Raw genomic sequence first — 14227 nt, forward strand, 5'->3', positions numbered from 1 at the left:
ACAAGGCACGTCTTGGAAAAGATCTCTTGGTTATTGTCCCCAATTTAAGTGTCATCTATTGTATCAAGAATATCATTAAATGAATAAAAGTCAAGTTATTTACTCTATCCTCTATGACCTTTCTGTGTGTATTTTCCAATTTGGTTGTGCAATGCTTTTGCCATTCATTGCACTGCAATTATATGTGTCTTTAAATGGAATAATGAGTTCCTTTGAAAAATATCATGAATAAAAAAACTATTAAATTATAATAATCTACAAAGATAACCAAAATCAGGGTCAAAGAGACTCGAAAACAGCATTTATTTGAACCCATTAGTTGCAAATCCCTTGAAACGTTATATTAGTATGGTCTTATAATAACATTATAGTACAGCCCTTTTAAAAAATGTATACATCCATGGTGTTGTCATAAAATAAATGAATACTACGGAAGAAAAAGTGATAAAATTCACCGCTGAATCAGCATCCCAAGTTGAAGTGGCTTCCCCCAGTCGAAATATTCCGCTGTAAACCTTTGTCATGTCTTGAAAACTGCACATGTGGAATGATAACATTGAGAAGTGTTTCTCTAATTGAAAATTTTTCAGAAGATGAGGCAACCAAAATATGAAAAGAAAGGCTAAATCTCAAAGAATTTCCATGAGTTGCAATGAGTTAAAAAGTATTTTGCACAGACAATATTTTTTGATACAAATTCATTTCTTATTGACTTACTGCCTGCTAAACTACTTTCCTTACCATCATATTTATCAAGAGAGATGCAGAATCTAGGTCAACTAAAATGAAGGGAGACGAGTATAAAAAGTTGCCCAAATTTGCAATAAGTACAATTCAAAGAATGATAAAAAATTGACCCAAAATAAAATAGCTGAGGTATAACATTTAATTGTAAGGTTTGCAAATACCATGGAGAATTGGTACAAGCAAAAATCAGGTCCAAAGATATAAATATTAGCTAGCCATAAGCCATAGAAAAATAAAAAACAAACTAACACTTGGAATGTAGAGAAGACTAAAATTAGAACAAGACTGGAAGGTACAGCGGCTACAATAGCAAAGGGCTAGGGCAAATATAGGGGGAACAAGTCAAAAGAAAAAGCCTTAAAAAAGGACAAACCCCCAAGCAAGTACGATAATAAGAGAGGAGAGGGAAGACCCCACAATTCAATAAATAGAGGAAGACCATCAAGGTGAGCAAATAAAATCCTCAAATGTTCATGTTACAAGACACGTTGGAGGAGTCAATGAAACTGTCATCAATCACAGTGGCATAACCAATGCAAAGTATGAGAATGCACACATGGGATACTGCAGAGCTAAGGGACTCAGGCTGAAGATTCCTAGTTGATATCCAATGTCATAAAAAACACCTAACCTGCCCCCCCCCCCCCCCTCCGCCCCTCTTCCCCATTAACATTTGAGCCTGAAGAATTGCAGATAGTGCGAAAAATTGAGCACCCAAGCTGGACAATCTTATTTGATATCCAATGTCATAAAGAACACCTCACCCCCACTCTTCCCCATTAACATTCGAGGCTGAAGAACTGCAGGTAGTGGGAAAAATTGAGCCTGACACTTAGATCTGCTCCATGGAATGGAGATGAGGGAGGGCACTCCAATGCCAGGATGCCCCAGCCATGTCACAACACAAGGAAGAAAGCAAGAAAATACATAATATGCATATAGAGAAAAACAAATCACTTTGTAGCATTATCAGCTTATACAGGAATGAAGATGAGGGAGGGCGCTCCAATGCTAGGATGCCCCAGCCATGTCACAACACAAGGAAGAAAGCAAGAAAATATATAATATATATAGCAAAAATAGCACAAGGTTGGAGTAGAGCAAAGAGGAACGAGAGGTAGAAGTTGAATCAATGGAGAAGGTGGTGCAACACATAGGGCAAATCTATAGCAAACATTTTAGGAAATTCAGAGTTTGTGGTGCCTCCATGCAAAATTGATGTGTCATCAAAAGTTGACAAGATGGTCAGCGCCATTAAGAAGACTGCAATGATCAGGAATGTCGTAGGACAATCCATGAGCAGAGAGGAAACTAGAGACTAGGCGAATGCAAAGTCAATCAAAGCAACAATCAATTTCCTTCCCAAACATTTCTTCATTCTAGATTTCAAGACGAAAAAAGAGAGAGATGATGTCCTGTCTATGGCTCCATGGTGGTGCGCAGATTCCTTGGTGTATACACAAAAATGGAAAAAAAAAATTAATCCAAGGTTGATGGCTTCCTGCGAAAGAGCATATTGGATCAGATTATATAACTTACCATTCAAGTATTGGTCACGAGAATGCATAAGGATGATACAGTCAAATCTTAGCATTAATATGGGAGATGATGATACGACACTATATGTAAGGATCAAATAATATCAATTCGGTCAATCCCTAAGATTGTCAGGTTGGCCACCGTGGCTGGGATCTAGGAACAAACAATAGAGATAGAAGAAAAAAATATTTTTCTATCTAAGATGCAGGAGCAGAAGTCATATTGAAGCAGATGCCCTAGGCCACTGACCAAAAAATGTGTTAGAAAAGAAAGATCTGAAAAGGCACCATTTGTTCCTATCACAAATAGAAATCTGAATTCTCCCCCTTTAATTTAGGCTAGGGGAATGTCCTTTGGCTCTTCCACCTTTAAAAAAGCTGATCAAAACAGGCTGGGAGATGCATCAAAAGAGAAAGGAACGGAAAATATGAAGGAAATAGGTAACAAAATGATGCCAAAACTGACAGGACAAAAGGAGGGTAAAGATATGGAAAGAAATGGAAGTTGTAGAAGTTGAAATAGAGGGAATGGAAGGCAGAATGACTGAAGGGGATGTTGATTTAGACGATTGGGGTGTAGAAGGAGAATCTGATCCATATGATCTAGGAATAATCGATTAGAGGAGAATCTGATCCATATGATCTAGGAATAATCAATTAGAGGTGCATAAGCCAATCTGCATCTAGGGTGCTAGGCAAAATAAAAAAGGTAAAGGCAGAGGTAGGATGACTAATAGACAAAAGAGGGAGGCCGGAAGAAAATGAGAAGGGATTCACAAGAATCAAGGAGTAAATGACAAGATCCTATTAGAAAAACAATTCTATTACTGTTAATGGTCATATTAGTGCTCTTTAGTGCTCTTTAGTTAGTGCTCTTTAGTGGCTACAATATTTTGTAACCCTATTCAAAGGAGCTTGTTTCCTTGATTAATAGAACAACATCAATTCTTTGAAATCCATATGCTTTGCATTTGTATTATGGTATCAGAGCAGGTCTGAGCCTGTCTCCCTCATGGGACGGCTCAGGATTTTGGGAGAGCCATTTTCCTAGGGTTTCTGCAATTTTGGCTAGGGTTTTGACCCTCTATTTCAAGTCGAATAAAAAATTTGATTGCAAATTCTTGGTGGGTTTTTTGAGAGCTCAACTGGGTTGTTTTTACCATTTTGTGGGTGCATCGTTTTTTGTGCCTCGAATTTCATGCAAGCGGATTTCAATTCTGATTTCAAGTTCTTTCTGAGTTTTTCGCAAGGATTTATGGGTTGTCTTCGGATTTTTTTGGTGCATTGAATTTCGTACCTCGAGTTTTGTGCATTCAACATCTTCTCAGTACCTCGTTTTTTGTGCCTCGAAAAGCATGAAGATGGCTTCTGGGCATCAATGTTTGCTCCGGTTTTGATCGATTTTTCACCTAAAACATTATGTTTGGTTTTGCTCGATTTTTCACCTGAAAATCGTGTCTACTAATCTGTAATTCGCGATATTCGTGTGGGATTCTAGGTTTTGCCTGATTTTATCCTAAAATATCATGGGTACAGGTGTTCCTGTCTTAGGGTTTTTTCGATTTTCTCCTCAAAAATATTTTCTGGGCTTCTATAATTCGCAGAGTTGCATGGGAATCTCTTGTGGGTTTTTAATTATTTTTCCCTTGAAACAAAAAAAATTGTGGGTTTTTAATTATTTTTCCCTTAAAAAAAACTTGTAGGTTTTTAATTATTTTTCCCTTGAAAAAAAACTTGTGGGTTTTCTGATTTTTAGCCTAAAAAAATCATGGGAGGGTTTATAATTTTTTCCTCACAAATTAAAAGGGTTTGCTCCTATATGCCCTAGTTAGGGTATTTTCGCAGTTCAGGAGAGCTCTCTGGTGGTTTTACCATTTTGTCCTTAAAAATGATATTATGTAAGCTGATCCGTGGATTGGATTTTGTTCCAGCTACCTGTTTGGTTTTCTGATTTTTTTCTCAAAATCGTGACATCTGTTCTTAGTGCGTCTTTCGTTACAGGGAGGGACAGTTCTCCAACATCAGGTTGGACGTTTAGTGTTGTTTTGGGTATCTCCAGAAGTTTTGCAGTTTCTAGGAGAGTTAGTGGCAGACTCATCTCAAGTGGCAGAGTCAGTGGCAGGCTCTTGTCTTCTACTGCAACAGCGTTCTGAGAAGAGGGCAGTAGCCTTCTCTATTATTTCTGTAGGGTTTTTTGACAGATTGACCATTAAGGGAGGGTGTTAGAATAATAATTCTATTACTGTTAATGGTCATATTAGTGCTCTTTAGTTAGTGCTCTTTAGTGCTCTCTTTTGTGCTCTTTAGTTAGTGCTCTTTAGTGGCTATAGTATTTTGTAACCCTATTTAAAGGAGCTTTTGTCTCCTTGATTAATTGAACAACATCAATTCTTTGAAATCCATATGCTTTGCATTTGTATTAGATCCAAGGGAGGAAACACCTCCCTTGGAGGGCAATGAGGATCATATCATGGAATGTCAGAGGCTTAATTGCCCCTAACAAGTGACACTTGATTAAGCGTCATCTTGAAAAGTTTGCAGTAGATATAGTTATGATACAAAAACTAAGCTATGCAAAAGCGAGGCGAAGAAATTTACCAAATATTGCAAGTCACGGTTGGGTGTGTTTCATGGTGCTAATGGAATGGCTAGCAGACTTGGTGTTCTATGGAATGCAAGCAGCATCACAATAAAGCAGGTTGAGTCCCAACAAAATTGGATGGCTTGCCAAGTATGCAATTAAAATTAAATTTTGGATTTCATTTTGTTCAATGTATATGAGCCAATTAAAACAAAGGAAAAACAAGAAATTTGGGTAGCAATAAGAAATTTGGTATTAGAGCAGGTTCCTTCCATATAGCCGAAGATGATTCCAAGAAGCAATTAATGATCCAATAAAGATAATCATAGCAAGACATAGCAACGATCCATCATTATTGAATAAGTAGATCGATCAGCCCTCTTCGATATCTAATTAAGGAAGACGCTACAAACATTTGATCGCTACGAATATCATATAAAGCAAGATATATTATCATTAGTCTTAAAGATATCAAGTGAAATACGATATGCAGATCAGTGATTAGTAACAAAGAAATATTATGATGACGCCAAGCATAAGGCGTAATTAACTCATATGTTAGCAATGATGATTTCATGGAGATGATATTAATATCAAACAAGGCAGTGCCTCAGTCAGAAATTCTATTGAACACCAAGAATATGAAATCCTCTACTCATACCACCGTAAATATATAATGACCACCGGATATTAGAATTAATTCTGCAAAAATAATTAATCTAGCGCTAAACAAATAAACAAGTCTTTGAAGATGTGGAGCCGAGAGTGAGGAGAAAGAATTTATCGGGAGCTGCTTGGGTGGTAGCTTAAGGCTGCGGTGAAGGACAGACAGTAAAAGGAAGTATGATTTTAGCCTAAACAAATATTAGTTATGATTGCAAACAGAATGTTAAATATAAAGCACAACAAATTTAATGGATATAAAAGTTGTAATTTGTTTGATGATAACAGGCAGGAAGCACAAAGGTGGCGACTTTATAAATGATAGTGATTATGGAATCAAGCTTATTAAGAAGACAATGCACATGATATAGTGACTCCTTCAAACTAGTGCGGCGACTCCTATGTTTAAAGACAGTGACTATGTTAAGTTGTTTGTTGTTTGGAACAAACAATAACTGAGGGACAAACATCGATCATCCAAAGACAAATTAATTATGACAAAAGCAACTTAAGACAAGGTGCGATTTAGAAGTTCGATTAGTCAACAAACAAAGAATCGATTAATAATAATATAAAAGTATTTTAATAATTATGACTAAGACATCCTGATGAACAGCGATTATACTTAACATGGCAAAGGCAGTGATTAGACGTACAAGTATGATTTGAATAAAATAACAATTGTTCATAAAGAAGTGTGATTAGGAAAGAATAAGGATATGTCTGCTCCAAAGGAAGAGACATAACTGATCAAGGTAATGAAATATTTAGTATGGATCCAATGCACATTCAGAGGCATGGAATGTTTGCCCTCTCGGGTGAATAACTTAAGACATAAAGGACGTTAACGCAGAATAATGCCGTAAATATCAGACAAGTGTAACAGATGTTCTATTCATAATAAGTGTGTTTTACAAGTTACATTCCGGAGTATAAAAGGGTACCGAGGGGGTGCGAGCGCCAACCGTCGCACCGCAACTTCCACCCCTCGGTTGCCAACTAACCAAAACAATTACACATAATTAACTAATGTTATTCCCGTCTACAATAATGCTGCCAACATCATCCCTCCCAAAAAGAAAAGTCGTCTCCAGGCGACTTACAAAAATGGAGATAATGCAACCTATACAAGATCTCTGAAAGACTAGGGAGGGGGCTGAGAAAGCGTCCCTGAAGTAGAAGTGTGAGATGGCGGTGTCTGGGTCGCCAAGCGGGAACGAAGCTCATACACCTGTTGAGTGCGCGTAGCCACATCCCGTTCCGCTACGAGGACCTTCTCTAGAGTTGTCTTCACCATGTGTGCTGCCTCCAGTAACTCCTTCTCTTTGGTATCCACTGCCTCCGTCGCGCGGGCCAACCGTGTCTGCTCGGCTACCAGGCGAGTCTCTACCTCTGCCTTCGCTGTCCGGATCTCAACCGTCTCTGTGCGGGCCACCTCTAGCTGTGCCAACAACTGCACCCTCTCGGCTACCCATGAGGACTGCTGACTGGCCACCTCGCTCTCCAACGCTACTCGAGAAGCCTCCCTGACTGCAGACTCCTGCTGTGTGCGCCTCAATGTATAATAGGCATCCCGATAGACCTGCTCGATCTCGCGGACAACTGTCGTCACCCGACTCTCCACAACGGGCTGACGCAGCCTCCAAGGCTAGAGCATCTCCTCTGTCTCCGTAGTAGGCCACCCCTGAGACTCAAAGCAGGTAGCAAAGGCTGTCGGGCAGCCCACCCGCATAAACTATAGGACCTGCTCGAGCTCCACCACCACCTGCTGCAATGCTTGCGTCTGGGCAGCGGCCACTACCCACCTACCCCTCGTTACCATATCAGCTATGTCTGCGAGATAAGTCTCAACATCCTCTCCCACCTGTGCCGAAGACTGGGAAATCCTTGGTGGAACAGTCACTACTATATCCTGCTGTGAAGGTACCGCCTTCGCCATCGAAGGTGCACCGTCTCCTGGTGCCTGCCCAGAGGCGACCTCCCCTGCCTCGTGCCCAACTGTGAGTCCATGTGCCTCCCCTGACGAGTCATCCAAGTGGACTACCTCCGCTCCAGTCTCTCGACGCAGTGAGAATACAACGGCTCCCTCCGGCTGTGCCAGTGTCATCTGAAACCACTGTGTGAGCCAGCTCTGCATAGCCTCGAGGTCGGCACGCATCTCTGTGACCGGGGGATGGGTCGCTGTGGTCGGCTCCTCCAACAACGAAGCAGAAACAGTCACCACAGCGTCACTACCCACGACCTCCAACCGCACATGAGGCTTGGTATCCTCCACCTCCGTCGGCCCCTGCTCGACCACTACCCGGTGCGGTGACTCCTCCGTCCCTGACTCTGCCATGTCCTCGGTAAGTGCCGCTGTGGCTGGGCCCGACGGTGCTCCCTGTTGCTCGTGCTGGAGGGGACCAAGTGTAACAGGCGTATGGCTCTGCCCGAAGGCCGGAATACAGGTGCCGCCTACTCCAGATGCTGGCACAGTCGTGCCCATCGGTAACAGAGGTGGGGCAAACCGGACTCGTACAGGCTCCTCCGTTGCCTGACTGCTATCGTCCTCCTCATCATCATCCTCCGACTCCTCCATGCTGCTAGATTCCCTCTCGCTGTCAGGCTCCCCTGAGGTCGAGGCCCTATCCACCGCCCGTTTCCGCTTCGCGGAAGAGTGCCCAATGTCCAAGTGCATTATTGGAGGCTCTCCCGCTGCCAACGATCCCTGTGGCCGTACCTCCAACTCGTCCTCCGGCACTACTTCCCGCGTGGCCTCCAGGAATAACCCTATAGCATAATGAGGCATATAGAAGGTGCGATGCTGGAGCGTCAGAAACTCATACATACGCTCTGCCAGTAATGCTGCCCAGTCGTATACGATGCCATTCATCAGCCCATTCATCAGCATAATCTGAGGGAGGGCAATGTCCGACGCCCTGCCCGACCCTGTCAATCTGCTCTTGATAACATCCATGATGCACCTCCGGTGGCCCTCCGCAACAAAAGTCTTGCGGATTCCGCGACTCTTCGTGGCTCTAGCCACGCTGTCCAACTCCGCTGTGGTCAAATTCCGGGAGACTAATTTAATCCACCGCTCCTCCTCCTGCGTCATCTTCTTGGCCTTCAGGTCTATTTTCTTGCCCTGGCTGCCCGGGATGCCGAATACCCTCGTGAAATCCCTTGCTTTGAAGGATATAGTGACATCCCTCCGGAGGTATTCAAATGTGCTGGTGCATGTATGCCTGTCGAAGGTGTCCACCATGAAACGTAGGGCACCCTCGTACTCCTGGATAGGGAACACGGGCATCCGAATAGCCCACTCTACTTGTGCCTTCCGGAGGTTTTGCTTTACCAAGTCATTATCGGAGGTGTCCTGCCACCATTTTCGGCATTCCAACCCATTCAGGCCCTCGAAAGTAATATTCTGTGGCGTCACTATGTTCTTCGCACTTGCGGCAACCTGTGGTGTTTTCTGTTTTTGTTTTTGCCGAGCGCTGAAATCCATGGTGTCGCCTGCAACACGCACTCCTGAAACTAAAATCCTGATATTGCTACCTCTATCCTTCTGGCTGCTACTGGAAGAAGCGTGCAGCTGTTTCTTCCAACTCCTCTTCCCGGCTGAATCCATCGATCTCCCCGTAACTGATTTGTTTAGAAAAAATCCACCCTTCGTAACGGCCCTCTCTTTTTGGCTGTCGCCGTGCGGCTACTTGGTCTACTTGTGGCTCTTATTCTTCCCTCGGCTGCTGCGCGCAACCCTTATTTGGTCTGCCTGTGGCTGCTGCGATTGCTATGCATAAACCCTTGCTGTGCGTGGTGGCGCGGTGGTCTCCTTCGTGCGGTGCGGCATGGTGTCTCCTTCGTGCGGTGCGCATGGTGTGTCTTCCTTCCCTTTCGGCGATGTCTCTTCCTTTCCTTTGCGCGGCGTTTAACCTTGCGTGATGTTTTGTTCATCGGCTGCTTGTCGTGCGGCGTTTTATATTTCTGCGGGCCTTCGGTGGCTTCCACCGCACGGTGGCTCCACCGTCGGTGGTCCCACCGCACGATGGTGCCACCGTAGGTGGTTCCACCGTCAGTGGTCCCACCGCACGGTGGTTCCATCGTGCGATGATGCCGCCTTCGGTGGTCCCACCGTACGATGGCCACTTTTTCCTCTTTTTTTCTTTTTTTTTTGTCTCTGTTTCTTATTATTATATATTTTTTTTTTTTTCAATTTTTCTTTTATATATATTTTTTTCAAGTTTTTCAGTTTTTAGTAGCGGCTAACTGACTGGGGGTTCCCGGTTCCCTCCGTTCGTGATAGATCTTCAGTTTTGACCCGTTGACTGCGTCTGGTATCTCCTTCCCGTCCAGCGTCCATAACTTTATCGCCCCGTTCGTATTGACCTCACGTATCCGGAAGGGCCCTAACCATCGAACTTTGAATTTCCCCGGTTTAATTTCGTTCCTCCCGTTGAATTTTAACACCAGCTGTCCGGGAGTAAAATTCATTCGCCGGAGGTGCTTGTCGTGCCACACCTTCCGTCTTTGCTGGGCTGTTTCTGTCACCCACTGAGCCATCATCCTTCGCTCGTCCAATTTGTTCAACACGTACAGCCTCTCCCTCAGGCTTTCCATGTCGCCAAGGCGATTATCGATGGCAATCCGCAGACTCGGTACCATGAATTCAACTGGCACCACGGCTTCTTGTCCATACATTAGCTGGAAAGGAGTCTGTCCAGTAGTTACTTTGTAGGTCGTTCGGTATGCCCAAAGTACTGACGGTAGGCGCTCCTCCCAGTCATCCTTCTCCACTCCGCAAGACTTATATATCACCGACATTATTATTTTATTTGTTGCCTCCACCTGGCCATTGGCACGTGGGTAGTACGGACTTGAAAATGAGTGAAAAATCTTGAAGTCTGATGTCAACCGGTGTATGACATGGTTCACGAAGTGGCCTCCCCGGTCACTGGTCAACTGAATGGGTATGCCATATCGCGTAATGATTTGTTCATAAATAAACTTTGCTGTGCTTACTGCCGAATTATCTTGGAGGGCCCTTGCCTCCACCCACTTGGTCAAGTATTCTGTCGCAACTATAATGTATCGGCACCGTCGTGCGCGACTGGCTTTAAGAGGACCCACAAAGTCGAGTCCCCATCGCTCAAAGAGTTCTTGTGCATGCGACGGGTTGAGGGGCATGAAGTCCCGCTTCAGAGGTTTGCCCGCTCGTTGGCAAGTGTCGCACCTCACGACCCATTCCCTGGCGTCGTGATATACCGTTGGCCACCATAGTCCTGCGAGAAGCACCTTTCGAGCTGTGGTGTCTGGACCCATGTGTCCACCTGCGGGCCCTTCATACACTCGAGACTTCTTCCTCCATGACACAACGCCTTAATATCTGGTCCGGCCCCATCTTGTAAAGTAACCCGTTGATGAGCGAAAAAGTCCTGCCCTTTAATGCGAGCTTTCTTCGTTCCCCTGGAGGCATACCCTCCGGAAATCGGGACGTCGATAGGTACTCTCCAATCTTCTCGTACCACGAAGGGAGCACGGCTATTTGGAACAAGTGTGCATCCGGGAAATCATCATTTACTCCCTCTGGAGGTTCCCCCGACTTAATCCGCGACAGCTGGTCGACTATGACATGGCTTCGCCCTGGTCTCACCACAATTAAAAATGTGAACTCCTGTAGTAGCAATAGCCAACGACTTATCCTCCCCTGGATAATGGGCTTGTTCACTAAATACATGAGTGCCCGGTGGTCTACTTAAAATGTGAATGGTGTGGCCAGGAGGTAATGACGGAATTTCTGTACGGCATAGACCATACCGAGTGCTTCACGTTCTGTGGTACTGTAGTTCTTTTCCGCCTTCGAGAGCAACCTGCTGGCAAAATAAACTGGGTGGTCCAGCCCGTGTCCTCCTACTTGGGCTAATGTCGCCCCGATGGCGTAGTTTGAGGCATCCACGTGAACGTGGAATTCCTTATGCCAATTCGGGTATGCCAGTATGGGCGCTCCCATCAACCTTGTCTTCAACTCTTCGAAGGCCTTGCTCTGTGGCTCTGCCCAAATGTATGGTTCTCCTTTCCTTGTCAACTTATCCAACGGGTGGGACACCTCAGCGAAGTTCTTGATGAACCTCCTGTAGTACCCCACATGACCAAGGAAGGACTTTACCCCTGTGACATCCGTCGGAGGTTCCATGTCTACTATTACCCGAATCTTGTCCAGGTCCGTTTTCAATCCTTCTCTACACACAATGTGTCCCAGCAATCTTCCCTATGGTACCATGAATCTACATTTCTTCGGGTTGAGGGCCAACCGTGCCCTCCGACACCTCTCCAGGCATTCTCCAAGAGTTTTTAAGTGGATGTCCTGTTTGCTGTAAATAGACCAATCATCTAGGAATGCTTTGAAGTTCCCCACTGACATCTTGTCGAAGATGTGCAAGATGATGCGCTGAAAGGTGGCAGGCGCGTTGCATAGACCGAAGGGCATTCGGTTGTATGCGTACACACCGTCCTCCACCACGAAAGTTGTTTTCAGCCTATCTTCCTCCGCGATGGATATCTGGTTGTAACCAGAGAATCCATCCATGAAGGAATAGGTTTCATGTCCAGCTACTTCCTCCAAGATGCTGTCTGTGAAGGGTATGGGAAACGGGTCTTTAACAGTGACAGTGCTTAAGCACCGGAAGTCTACACAAATCCGGATATGATTGGCCTCTTTCTTGAGGGAAATCACAATGGGGGACACCCATTCGCTTGTCTGTACTCTGAAGATTATGCCTGCTTCCAGCATCCGCTCAATTTCGTCGTTCACCCGTACAGCATAATTTTTGTTCATTCGGTACGGCCGCTTCCTCACTGGCTGAGCTCCTGGTACCAACGTTATTCGGTGCACACATAGCTCTGGGGGCACGCCCTTCAAGTCCTTGTATGTCCATGCAAAGACATCCTTGTATTCCAGGAAAATTTTGAAGGCTGCGGCCTTCAACACTGGATTCCAATCATCTCCGACCAGGATGATCTTGGGGTCACTTGTCTCCCCGAGATTCATTTCCTTTAACGTGGCTTCCTGATACTTAATAGGCTCCCCCTTCAGGAATTGGTGTGCCGGCGCCTCATTCACTGCTGCCTCCCCTTCCTTATACTCGCCATATTCTGGGGGAAATATCTCTGGTTCTTCTTCGATGCTCAATACGTTGCACGATGGTGTAAATAGTTCATAATCTCCCATTTGCCAATGGAAGAGGCCATTCAAGGAGTCCCCATCGTCCCCTGAGCATGCCTCCAGTTCTAACACCCCTTCATCACTGGGCTCCATGCGGCATCTATTTCCACCCTCCGCTAACTGGTGTCCCTCGGACTCCGAGTCGGAGGAAGAGGCTAACTCCTCGCTCACCATCTGCGTACGGAGATCGATTACGTACTTCCTCCTGACGTTTTCCAAAGAAAGGGTATTCCACTTCCAGTTATGGTTCGCTTTGGCTGCAATGAGCCACCCCCGCCCCAGGATGGCGTCATATCCTTTCTGCTTTAAGGGGATTACCACAAAGTCCAGCACGAATGGCTGCGTGCCGACCATCACCTGCTGGCCCATGAGGGTACCAATGGGTTTAATCCCATGTTGGTCTGCCCCTAGTAGGTTGAACGTAGGGGGCCACAACGTAGGCTTTCCCAACTTTTTCCATGTCGCTTCTGGGAGTACATTTACTCCTGACCCTCTGTCCACAATCGTGTCTGTTAGGGTGGTCCCTAGTATACCCATTTCTACCACCACCGGGTGGCGTCCGCTATTGACTACCAACAACATGGGGTCGACCGCGGGGTTCGTGACCTCCCTAAACGCGGAGTTGGTTGTGGGGCGCACGACCTCCTCCGTTTTTACTTGTGAGGGTACAGAGTTTAAAATAGCCGTTTTTAGCTGCGGCATACTCTCCAGGAGGTCTTGAATTTTCACCGGTACCTCTACCTGCAAGATTTGCCGTAAGATTTCCTCTTCTCCCTTCGTCCATGGTGGACCTGCTATCTGGTGACTGTTTTGTCCTTGTGCGGCCATTTCTTTTGTGATCTCGTCTCTGGCCTCCTGTACTCTCTCGGTCTCTGTGTGGGGATTTGGGTAGGCAATCTTTTTAGCCTACGCCCTTGTGATTGCCAATACTTCTGCCTTCGTAGGTTCTATGTTTAGAAGGTGTACACCAGGCTTCAAGCAATTTGCGTCCTCGTGGTCACCTGGCCCGCACCATCGACAGAGGTGCTGAGTGTTGGCTTCCTTCGTACAATCGCGGGTGAAGTGTCCCCACTAATTGCAGGCCCTACATTGAATCATCGGTCGGCCCTTGGCATCGTACTGGATCCAGTTTTTATTGTTGTTATTGTTATTGTTTCTTCCGCCGCCACTGCATCTATTATCCCGGTATCCTCCAGATGATGCCGTTGTGTTAGTCTGCTGGCCCGTACCCGCTGGTGCGGATGTTGTGGCCTGCTCTGTGAACAACACCTGGTTCGGGCTTCGGGTTTTCATATTGTAGGGGCACTCCTTGCTGGAGTGTCCCATCATTTGGCAAATCTCACAGAATGCCTTCTTCGGGCAAGTACCCTTTGTGTGTCCATCACTCCTGCAGTCTGTACACCATACTTCAGTTTCTTCCATCTTACTTGTACTCCCTTTCATGGCCTTGAATTCTCTCAGCATTCGTTCCATGTCCTTCTGGAGTGCGTGTACCTT

General features: G+C 45.4%; 1 protein-coding gene across 6 annotated transcripts in view; it reads right to left on the bottom strand.

Annotated features, from left to right (window-relative positions):
* LOC131031427 (uncharacterized) overlaps positions 1 to 14227 on the bottom strand; it is a 187872-nt gene that overhangs the window by 106348 nt on the left and 67297 nt on the right. For all 6 annotated transcript variants that reach the window (XM_057962547.2, XM_057962543.2, XM_057962545.2 and 3 more), the window contains exon 4: positions 456 to 534. In XM_057962547.2, coding sequence (XP_057818530.1) covers positions 456 to 534 — 79 coding nt within the window. The remainder of the gene's footprint in view (positions 1 to 455; positions 535 to 14227) is intronic.

This window comes from Cryptomeria japonica, chromosome 6 (assembly GCF_030272615.1).
Source record: "Cryptomeria japonica chromosome 6, Sugi_1.0, whole genome shotgun sequence".
Classification (NCBI taxonomy): domain Eukaryota; kingdom Viridiplantae; phylum Streptophyta; class Pinopsida; order Cupressales; family Cupressaceae; genus Cryptomeria; species Cryptomeria japonica.